This window comes from Neophocaena asiaeorientalis, unplaced genomic scaffold, assembly GCF_003031525.2.
Source record: "Neophocaena asiaeorientalis asiaeorientalis breed wild unplaced genomic scaffold, Neophocaena_asiaeorientalis_V1.1 scaffold67, whole genome shotgun sequence".
Lineage (NCBI taxonomy): Eukaryota > Metazoa > Chordata > Mammalia > Artiodactyla > Phocoenidae > Neophocaena > Neophocaena asiaeorientalis.
Genome location: NW_020173731.1, coordinates 3,031,377 through 3,042,837, shown reverse-complemented (window position 1 = coordinate 3,042,837; position 11,461 = coordinate 3,031,377). Strand labels below are relative to the sequence as shown.

General features: G+C 41.7%; 1 protein-coding gene across 1 annotated transcript in view; it reads left to right on the top strand.

Moving 5' to 3' along the window:
* Positions 1-6,981: 6,981 nt before the first annotated feature.
* Positions 6,982-11,461, top strand: part of CENPF (centromere protein F) — a 58,574-nt gene continuing 54,094 nt past the window's right edge. The window contains exons 1-3 of the mRNA XM_024751105.1: positions 6,982-7,098; positions 9,741-9,939; positions 10,949-11,145. Of these exons, the coding sequence (XP_024606873.1) occupies positions 9,778-9,939; positions 10,949-11,145 (359 nt within the window). The 5' untranslated portion in view covers positions 6,982-7,098; positions 9,741-9,777. The remainder of the gene's footprint in view (positions 7,099-9,740; positions 9,940-10,948; positions 11,146-11,461) is intronic.

Sequence of the window (11,461 nt, the reverse complement as noted above, 5' to 3'; positions counted from 1 at the left end):
TTGGCTGGTCGAATTTATTTGGCTGGTAGGGGATCCCAGAACTTCATCTGAGTGGTCAGGCCTTAGATTGCCTTGCCCTTGTCAGGCTGCGGTGGCCGCAATTGCTTGTTCACTATTATTATCAAATACACAAACACATAAGGGTACCCCAGTGAACCCCCTGAGTTCCAGACACATTCTTCCCTGTCCCCTTAACATAGTAACATTTCTAGCTTCTCATGATAATCAAGGTTGAGTAACCTCACCAGTATTGTAACTCCTTTCTTTGCCTGCTGTTCCACCCACATAAGGAAAACAAAGAGACGAGTTGTAGCTTCAGATTTTGTGGAACCCTTTTGTGTCACTGGGAGTAGTGTTCCCCACTCCCCACTTTACCCAGTAGAGCCCACACTAGAATGGGAAACACAAATGGGTTATTATGAGTGATAACGAGAAGGGCTAATCCTTGTTCCACTTTCTGGCATCTGGATCTGGATTTTCGAGCTATGAGGGACACAGCTTGATATATTGGTTCAGTACAGATAGTGCGTTATGGAGGATAGTTCCCCAGTTCTATAGGATGTTGCCTTAGCTGAGCTGTTAATAGGCTATTCCAATATGGTATTTTTTTAAAAGATTTTTTTGATGTGGACAATTTTAAAGTCTTTGTTGCATTTGTTACAATATTGCTTCTGTTTTGCTTTTTTGGCCGCGAGGTGTGTGGGATCTTAGCTACCGGACCAGGGATCGAACCTGTACCCCCTGCATTGAGAAGGTGATGTCTTAACCACTGGACCGCCAGGGAAGTCCCTCCAATATGGTATTTGTATTGGTTTCCTGAAGCTGATATAACAAAGTACCAACAACTTGGTGGCTTAGAACAACAGAAATTTATTGTTTCACGTTTCCAGATTCTAGAAGTTTGAGATGCTGTTGGCAGGATTGGTTCCTTCTGTTGGCTGTGAGGGAGACTCTGTTCCATGCCTGTCTCCTAGCTTCTGGTCATTTAGCAGCCATCTTTGGTGTCCCTTGGCTCGTGGCAGCGTAACTCTATTCTTTACAGGGTGTTCTCTCTGTGTCTCTGTCTCTGTGTCCAAATATCTCCTTTTGATAAGGACATAGTCATATTGGATTAGGGCCCATCCTAATGACCTCATCTAACTTAACGGATTATATTTGAAACGACCCTGTTTCCGATTAAAGTCACATTCTGATGTACTGGGAGTTAAGACTTCAACCTATGAATTTATGGGGGACACAATTCAACTCAAACAGTATTAGACCAGCTACTTCCAGAAAAAAGTAGCATATGGTAGAACCAGCAAATCCCATGGTCATGTACACATTTCTCAATAAAATAGGTCCCTTGGCACAAGGCAATCTTATGCAGGATTCTATGACTGTTATCAGGTATTCTATAAGCCCTTCATAGAGTATTTCTGGCAGAGGCACTGCAGAAAAAGAAGATAAACCCATATCAGGAGTGGGTATCAATTCCCTTAGACAGGAAGGGCTCCAGTACAATTGACTTGCCATCAAGAAGCTGGTTGGTTGTTTTTACTTGGGATACTGAGGACACAGTGTCGGTCTGATGATGACAGGTTGATTATGCAGCAGAAATAGTGGTTAGACCAGCTTTTTTGAGAGGGAGCCCATGCTGTTGGGCCCATCTATAGCCACATCCCTGACACCATGGCTATTCTGATGATGGGACCATTGTGCACTCGGGTGACTGAGGGCATCCACTGGACAATCCACCAGACCAATCATCCTGTCCATCTGGTTGTGTCTTCTCTGTGGTGGATGCTCTCTAGAGGGCATTGACATAAGACCCAAAGACTCAAACTCTTTGTTCTCTTTTCTGTAAGGTCTACCCAAAACCCTCTTCTCTAAAACTCTATGTCTCTAATAATTTCATCCTGCTCCTTCCAGGCCCCTGACATGTCAGCCAAATCATTTGCCCAGAGGTATATCCTGAACTTGGGCTACCTTTTCTTCCATGTGAAGCAGACAATCAACTGTTCTGCTCACAGCTCTGCACACTGGAATGCCCCCCTGTGGTGCTGTAGGGAGCATCGATTTGTTTTCAGGACACCCCAACATATGAAGCCAACCCATCTGTGAACGAGGATCAGGCATTTTCTCCTCTTTGGCTTGTTTGGGGAACCCACAATGAGACCATAGATGTGCATTGAGACAAAGCATTGGTGAAACAGAACAGGTGACTTGTGGCCACTTATTTATGTAAGTTATTTGTGGCTTGGGCTCCATCATAGAATGGCTTGCTGCTGCACCCACTAGAACCCCTGACTTGGTGGATCTGACAATACTCAGCTAGTGATGGACATACCTGATATTCCAAGGTCAGGTGCTCAGTCTTTAATAAAGCCGGTAGCACATCAGGAGTCTTTTTTCAAATCGTGAGTCATTCTCTACTGGAGGAAACATGGCTTTGCTCCAGGATGCTGGGGAGTCTGTGCAATGAATTTCTCCTTGAGGCTTGCCAGAGGCTTGGCCTTATTGGCCACAGTTATCTCTAGTATTATTAGGTTTGCAGATGATATGGCCAAACGCAGGGCCCCGCCTTGATTTTGCACGGTAGTGGCTCTCAGCTTTCTGCTGGGCCAATGCTTGAATCTTTCTGGTAATATAAATCAAGTGAAACCCAAGTGTGTTGGCCATTTATCTGTCACCTAGGAATACAATCCCAATCAAAATTCCAGAAGGCTTTTAGAAAAATTATATTCTTATTCTGAATTTTTTTGAAAGATAAAGGCCCTAGAATAGATGACACAATTTTAAAAAGATCATAATGTAAATCAAGTATATACATTACCTAATTTCATGACTTACTGTAAGACCTACAGTAATCAAGACTGTGATACAGGTGTAAAGATAGACATATAGATAAGTAGAACAGAATAGAGAGGCAGAAATATATCCATATTTGTATATTCAACTAATTTTCGATGAAGAAAGGATAACCTTTTCAACAAATTGTGGTAGAATAACTGGATCTCTATATGGGAAAATGTAAAGCTTAACCCTAACTTCACACCATACACAAAAATAAACTCAGAATGAATCATGAACTTAAATGTAAAAGCTCAAACTATATAATTTCCAGAAGAAAACAGAAGAAACAGTCTTTGCAAATTTGGGATAAGAGATTTATCCAAAAAAAAGCATGATGTATAAAGGAGAAAATTGAATAGGCTCCATCAAAATCAAATGTTTCTGCTTTTCAAAAGACATCATCAAGAAATTGAAAAGACAAACAATGGACATATATCTGAGAAAGGTTTTGTATCCAGAATATATGGGAAATCATACGAAGACCAGCTTAATAAAAACATAGACAAAATATTTTAATAGATACTTCACAAGATATACAACTAAATAATAAGCATGTCAAAAGATGCTCAATGTCGTTAATCATCAGAGAAATGCAAATTAAATCCAGTGTGAAATACACACACCAATTAGAATGACATAAAGACTGACTACCACATGTTGGTGAAGATGTGGATCAGAGATAGAACACTCATGTATTGTGGCAATGTGAAATATACAACCACTTTGGAAAAGACTGAGGATGTTTCTTAAAAAGTTAAACATCCATGGTAACTAGACTTATTGTGGTCATCATTTTGAAATGTGTAGAAATATCGAATCACTACATTGTGTAACAGGAACTGCTTCACAAAAATAGGATGTTGGAAATGGAAGCAGGCTTTTCAGTGCTTTTGTGGCAATCTCAGGATATTCCAACTTGACTTTAATCCAGAACGTATGAAGATTTGAAGTTGTCTCAAACATGCATTTTTTAACATTTATTTATTTTATTTATTTTTATATTTGGCTGTGTTGGGTCTTCGTGCTGCACACGGGCTTTCTTTAGTTGCGGTGAGTGGGGGCTACCCTTTGTTGCGGTGCGCGGGCTTCACATTGCAGTGGCTTCTCTTGTTATGGAGCACGGGCTCTAGGCGCACAGGCTTCAGTAGTTGTGGCTCGCGGGCTCTAGAGCACAGGCTCAGTGGTTGTGGCACACGGGCTTAGTTGCTCTGCGGCATGTGGGATCTTCTCAGACCAGGGCTTGAACTTGTGTCCCCTGCATTGGCAGGCGGATTTTTAACCACCGCGCCACCAGGGAAGCCCTGTCTCAAACATATTTTTAAGGCCACCGTCATTTGCGATCTCAAGCAGTTGATCCTCTTCTAGGACGGACAAAATCGATTCACCTGGCTTATTCACAAATGGGTCACGGATCCATTCCTTCCCAGTTCGGGGGTCTTTTGTGGTTGGGAAGTAACGCTCAAAGTCTTTTGAAAGCTGAGATAGCTGATCATGCACCAGCTGGGAGAAAGAAGTCCCTGGCTCAGTCTCTTTCAAAATCTCTGCTAATGTTTGAAACATGTCAAAAATCCCAATGTGCACTCATCGCCCCCAGAATTCCAGTTTGGCTTTGAATGAAGCCACTTGATCTGCTGACTTGAACACAGTTGTCGTTCTCCCCTGAAGTGACAGATTGAGTTCACTGAGCAGGTTGAATATGTCACACAAGTAAGCAAGTTTTGCGACCCATTCTGTGTCACTGAAATGTGCTGCCAGTGGTGACTCTTTCTAAAAGAAATCTCTAGAGCAGCTCTCATAACTCAGAAACTCTGGCCAGTGATCTACCTTTAGAAAGCCATCTCACTTCTGTGTGTAAGAGAAGACGTGTGTGCTCTGCGTCCATCTCCTCACAGAGCTGCGCAAACAGACATGAGCTAAGGGCATGTATTTTAATACATGATAATATTAATTGATAATAATATTGATAATTGTTCATTATCAACTTAATCACATCCTGCAAAACACTGTTAAGTTCAGTTGACATTTTTCGGCTAGCCAGCATCTCTCTATGGATGACACAGTCTGTAGACTCACATTCAGAGGCGACCTCTTTGACCCGAGTAGTGAAACCAGAAAGCCGTCCAGTCATGGCAGCTGCTCCGTCCATGCATATAGTGACACAAAATGATCAATTCAGTTTTCCTGGTATGTAATCATTCAAGGACTTGAATAATTCTGCAGCTGTGGTGTTGGTTGGCAACAATAGTGCACATAACATATCCTCATGCACATCCTCCTGAAAAATATATCGCACAAAAACAAGCACTGTTGCCTTGTTGTCAACATCGGTAGACTTGTCAACCTGGATTGCGTACCACGGTGACTCATTAATCCTCTCTAACAATTGTGCCTCAGTATCCTCTGCTATTTCATCAGTTCCTCTAGTTATGGTGCTAGCCAAAAACAAAGCTGGGGAAAAATAGAGGCAGGGGAAGGGAATCATAAAATTTAAGTCACAGAAATATCACTGAGGTTGCTACAATAGTCTCCATCACATAATTCCCTTGTCCAAGAAGTGAATGTATTTCTTTATTATTTATTATAGAATAGTGTAGCACAAAGCTTGGCTATGCAGTGGTCGCTAATAGACATCTGCTTAGTAATGAATGAAAGAATAGTAACTGCAAATTTCTCATTTAAACCTTGAGAATCCTCTATTACACGTCTTTCTAGTTCTGTTTTCCTTAGGCAGCTAATACATAGTTGAATAATTACCCTGGGAAGCAACATAGTTGGAATTGTTGTTGGCGTCAGAATTCGGTTCAAATCCCCAAACAGCCAGATACTAGACTGATAAGGGAGAGTGTCTCATAAAATTCTCTTCCCTGACCTGCTCCCTCCTCTCTCCTTGGGGCTTCAAGGAGACTGGAGAACAAGGCCTTTCTCCAGCTGGCAGTTTTACTTCCCAAGATAATTTTATTTTTAAGTTCTATGTGTAAAATTACTCGGGAGTTACTAGGGATGCAAAGATGAATTTAAAAAGATTTTAATCTACAGGAATTTCTGAGTCTGAAGGGGAGCCAGACGTAAACATAGATATCTATATGTATAACTATATTTATCTACCCATCTATTATAAGACACGGCAAAAATCCTAAACGTGAAGTATAAACCAAGCTCTAGGAAAGGCCTAGGAAATTATTATTTCTAAGGGGTGGGTGGGAATAGCGAAATTTTAAGAAGAAAGTGGCATTTGAATGGTGTACTGAAGGATGAGCGGAATTTCAGTGAAAGGTAAGGGGCTGCAGGAACGGTCTAATAAAAGATAAAGAGAGGGAGACAGAAAGATTGGAATCTATTGAGGAAGACAACAGCATCAGAGATGTATTAACTTAACAATTCATTGTTTTGCTCCTGCCTTTAGAAGCTTATTTTTAGTTGAGAGAAATAAAACGGGTACATAAATACCCACAATACTAGTGAGCTTCATAGAAAAGGAGAGGTTGCATCCTGTTTCGACGATTTTTCTGGCTACGGTGTTCTCCCCTGGAATCCCAGCTAACAGATGTTCAGAATCACCTCTTTAGAATATGATCACTAGAGAACAGCAGTTAAGAGTGAGATCCTGCATGTTCTAGATTCAATTTCAAATGACTTAGCTTCTATGTGCTTCAGTTAACTTTTAAATAAAAATAAGAATATTTTCCTCAAAGAATTGTTAAGAATGACACGGGATGAAGAACACATGGCAGCACAGTACTTATGTCCTAAGTTATATATTTAATAAATAAGTAGATATGTGTGTACAGTATTGAGTTTTCACCAGACAGCACACTCCCGCGGGCTGCAGCCGATAGGCCTCACCCTCCTAATCAGTCTGCCCATTCCTTGGCTTTTGCGGAAAGAGCGGTTCATGACGCCTCCCAGCCTCAGCTAAAGCACGTGGACTCCGCCTCCCCACAACAACAAAACACCCTGTAGCACCAGCACCGGCCGCTCTGCTCCTGCGGCTTGATTTTTTTTTTTTTTTTGGTGGCTTGATTTTTAAATCCATCCGAAAGGACCAATCAAAGGCGGCATTCCGAGTGCACGGAAGCGGATTGGCTGACAGCTGATGACAGTGACCAATAGGCTTTGAGATGAGTTTGGTCTGGGCCGGAAGCGAGCGAATCGAAAACGGGTGGCGGTCGCGGGCAGTTTGAGTTGGAATCTGTGCTCCAGCCCGCGGCGGCTGTACTAGGGCCCGACTCTCTGAGTCGGGTTTTTCCCGACTCTGCCAGCAAGGTGAGCGTTCTGCTTGGGTCCCGGCTCTGGCGGCGGGAGTGAGGGAGCTGTTGGCCTTCTGCAGGGGATTACTGGGCGGGGATGCCTGTGGAATCGCCCTCCTAGGCACTGAAGGTGCAGCGGGCCGCCGCCTCTTCCCTTCTGACGGAACTGGGGAATCGGCCCCGGGCCAAGTTCTTTGTGGTGTCGGCCCCCCTCTGCTCCTGGTAAAAATGGGCTCGCACTAGTGTCCGGAGGCCCTGCTCGGTCACGGGCTTGCCCTTTGGAGGATCAATTTCCTCCTTTGTGAGGTAAAAGACTTGGGAGATCAGCAGGTATTTACTAGCAGCCTTCCGCCTATTTGAAATTTGGACATCGGTCCTTTGTTGCGTGGAGGACATGCAAACTTTAGTTTTGAGGGTTTTGATCCAGGCAGCAGGTTGGTGTGCCTATTGTTAGTTGCGAGAGCATTTCTCTCACGCCTTCCACGTTCATTTGGCTGCGCCTGTGTTCCTGGCTCCGCTGTGGGATGAGGACTCAGAAATAAATGACTTTGAGCCTGGTCTAGAGGAGCAGGCAGAGTTTTCATTCACAGGCTCCGCGGTGGCACTTTAGGCGGGAACTTGGGTTTCTTGGTGGAGATGGGGAATTCTGATAAAGGGAAAGCGCAAAACGGGCCTGCCGTGCCGGGGGTGGGCGAGTCACAAGGTCACAAAAGAGCTTCCTCGGGCACTTTCTGGGGTTGAGTGATTCGGGCATGGAGAGTGTCCTCCCCACGGTTAAGACAGAAACAGTATTTTCTGGAAGGAAGATAGTCCTGCAGATCTTTTTTGCAGGAACCTCGATATCCAGGGCTTTTCTACATCACCCACCCCCGCCCCCCACTCCCATCCCTTTGCCCCTCAGATCTTTGAGGATTGCATTTTTTGTCCTTTTCTCCCAGTGGCTCCATAGAGATTGTTGAATGGTTGATGCCTTAATCTGTCAAAGTCCCCTCTAATCAAAATTAGCTTGGGTCTGGTGATTGCTTTAACCATTTATTTGTTGCTGTGTCTTAGACTTTAGAAATGGAAAAGCATTTAACTTGCCAGTCTTCCTTCTGTTTATTTCCATCATCTCTATCATCTTTTTAAATTGCTCCTTTTAAAATTTTGTTCGCTATGGTGTATGGATGTCATGATTTCAGTGGCTGGCAGAATTGTTCAGGAGTTGTAGTTGTGTGCCTCTGAGGTATGATATACCCACCCGTGAACCCCTGAATGAGCAAGCTAGTTTGGAATAGGAGTAGCCTATTGGGGCAGTGAAAATTGTCCTTTGTTGGTGGAGCGGCATGAGACTCCTTTAAGTAGTTTTTGGGTAAATGGGAATGGTTTCAAAGAACTAAAAGGGTGGGGTGGGAGGTGAGAATGGCAGAGAAAACAGCTCTCCAAGGCTTGATACTAAAGTATGTGTTTTCTGAGACCCTTCCTTCTCTTTTAATATTTGGAAAAAGTTTTATTATACTTAGTACTTTCATCAACTATTTATTAATTGTTCTGATAAAAAATGTCATTGATAAAGTCGACTGAAACAAAACGCTAAAAATGGTTGTGGACTTCATTTAGTAAAAAACGGATTCTCATCCTGTTGCTAAAGGAACTGGAAAATGAATGCTTTTTCTTTCATTTAAGTTCTAAAGGCTAATGAATAAAGAATAATTGCCATACTTTTCTTCCAGCTGATTTAAATTTTCTAAGATATGTCTGAGAAAGAGGTAGGCCATTTCTATCTTGGTGCCATAGGCATCAGTATACAAATGAAAAAGCGTTTTCAGTGACTAATACAATCGCTAATATGTATGGAAAGCTTACCAGGAGATACTGTTCTAAAGCTTTAGGGAACCACCACCATTATTATTCGCATTTTACAAATGAGGAAACCAAGGCACGGAGGTGTTAAATAACATGCCCAAGGTCATGCATCTTGTAGGCTGCTGAGCAGGGATTTGAATCACTAAGGCTATATACCTGATTCCTGGTCAGGGTCTCTCTGGAGAATGACTTTACTGCATTTTGCAGTGATTCTAGTGCTAGTATGTCATTCACCCTTTGTTCATGCATGCATTGACTCAACAAATGATAACCTCTTGGGAGGAAAAGGAGGTACCTGTGCCATGAGAGACTCTGATGGGGAGATATGACCAGATTATGATGGTTGTCCTCAGGGAAGGCTTCCTGGAGGAAGAGGGACAGAGTATGAGTGGGAATTAATGACATGAAGAGAGGAAAGAAGAGCATTTGCAAAGTAACTTATCATGCATTTTATTTGTCCTGTAAGACCTATTTCACCAGAAACCTTATAGCAAAATATTCATGTCTTGTACAATGAAAACAAACTGAGTGGTAGAAAGCAGGTAGCCATATAAGAGTCAAAAATGAGATACAAGAAAACCAGAAAGCAAGGGGAAGCCAAACAAGCATACTGTGTACTATTGACACTTCACAGTCAGTTATTAGTAGTCACCTTGCAGAGGGTGGAGAAGATGGATGTTATACTTTGTTATCTTTTGAAACATGAAGTTTTGAAACTTGATTCTTAGAGGTGGTTATGTAGATTAGTTAGTCTCTGAGACTGTAAGTTTCTTTTTACTATAGTAAGACCAACAGGTTGTTTATTCTTTTCAGTTTATTTATAAATGTTTGAATAATAAAGGAGAGCAAAATGAGCTGGGCTTTGGAAGAATGGAAGGAAGGCCTGCCTACAAGAGCTCTTCAGAAAATTCAAGAGCTTGAAGGACAGCTCGACAAACTGAAAAAAGAAAGGCAGCAAAGGCAGTTTCAACTTGAAACCCTGGAGGCTGCATTGCAGAAGCAAAAACAGAAGGTATCACTGAAATGCTGGTATTTAAAACTGTTATCTCATTATTTGGACGAATGGTTTTGTCTTGGTCTTTTCAATTTAGAGAAAAATGATTTTGCCATCTTCAGGTGGTAATCCCCCCTCCTCTCCTTTATTGAATCTTTTTTTTTTTTTTTTTTTTTTTTTTTGGCCACACCGCGTGGCATGTGGGATCTTAGTTCACCGACCCGGGATGGGACCGCGCCCCCTGCAGTGGAAGCTCAAGCTGAGTCTTAACTGCTGGACCACAGGGGAAGTCCCCTCCCCAATTGAGTCATTTTTATTTTAATTACCTCATTTTCTCCGTTCTTTGTTTTTATTTCTGCTTACCTGCTAATGTGTAGGGCTGCTGAGTTCCATTTTCACTTCTGTTTAGGACAAAGAATTGGGCATTGCTTTTGCATTCTGCACTAAAATGGCCGAAAATCTCTGGCTCCGAATCTGGGATCAATATTAGAGCACTTTGCAGTCCAAATAGATATTGCTTTCTGAGAGTGAGCTTTTCACCTTGGTATTCCCACCTCTCTCCAGGACTAGTAAATGGAAACTTAAATAGTACTTCTTTCGTATCTTTGCATTAGCCAACCCATAGTAATACAATTACTGCTCCTAAAATGTTTTTGCTAGTGGGAGAATTTTTCAGTTTCTTACAGTAACTGGCTTTAGCAGCTGAACTTGAAAATGAATAGCTAAGGGAGGGTTTATAAGATTTATTTTTGATTTTTTTTTTAATTCTCGAAAGCCTATTAAAGCCTCTCTTTCTAGGATGGGTTTGTGTAGCCCTAACCAAAGACTGTAATACATGACTTTGCAAAACTTTTCTATCAATAGGCTTCAAAGTGAGATCATCTAACATTTCGGTGTACATCAAGCACTGACTTCTGGACTTTTTCAACCATATCTCAGAAACTTAGTCATCAGTGTTAGATTAACAGATACTATTTGGTAAATTCATGAGTAAGAGACCTAGTTCCTTTTGAATAATCTGCATTAGGTTGAGAATGAAAAAGCTGAGGGTACAAACCTGAAAAGGGAGAACCAAAGCTTGATGGAAATATGTGAAAATCTGGAGAAGACTAAGCAGAAGATTTCTCATGAACTTCAAGTCAAGGAGTCACAAGTGAATTTCCAAGAAGGACAACTGAACTCAAGCAAAAAGCAAATAGAAAAACTGGAACAGGAACTTAAAAGGTAACTTTTTGGGGAATGGTATTTATTATAGATGTCTTTGTATATATTCATCAGATGCGGCTATCTTTTCCTTTTATGGTGTAATTATTACACATTGACATTTTTTCTTTCCAGTGGAATGAACAATGATTTGAGGAACATTAATTCTTTTTTTATATGCTTCAGTCCTATTGTTGCATGGCTCAGTACTATGTAAATTCATTAAATGGTTGCTAGCTTATTCATTATATGTTTATTAATCTGGTTCATGTGCCAGGCACTGTGTTTGTTACTAGGGTATGCAATAATAAATAATACCAAAACTATCAACAGTGGT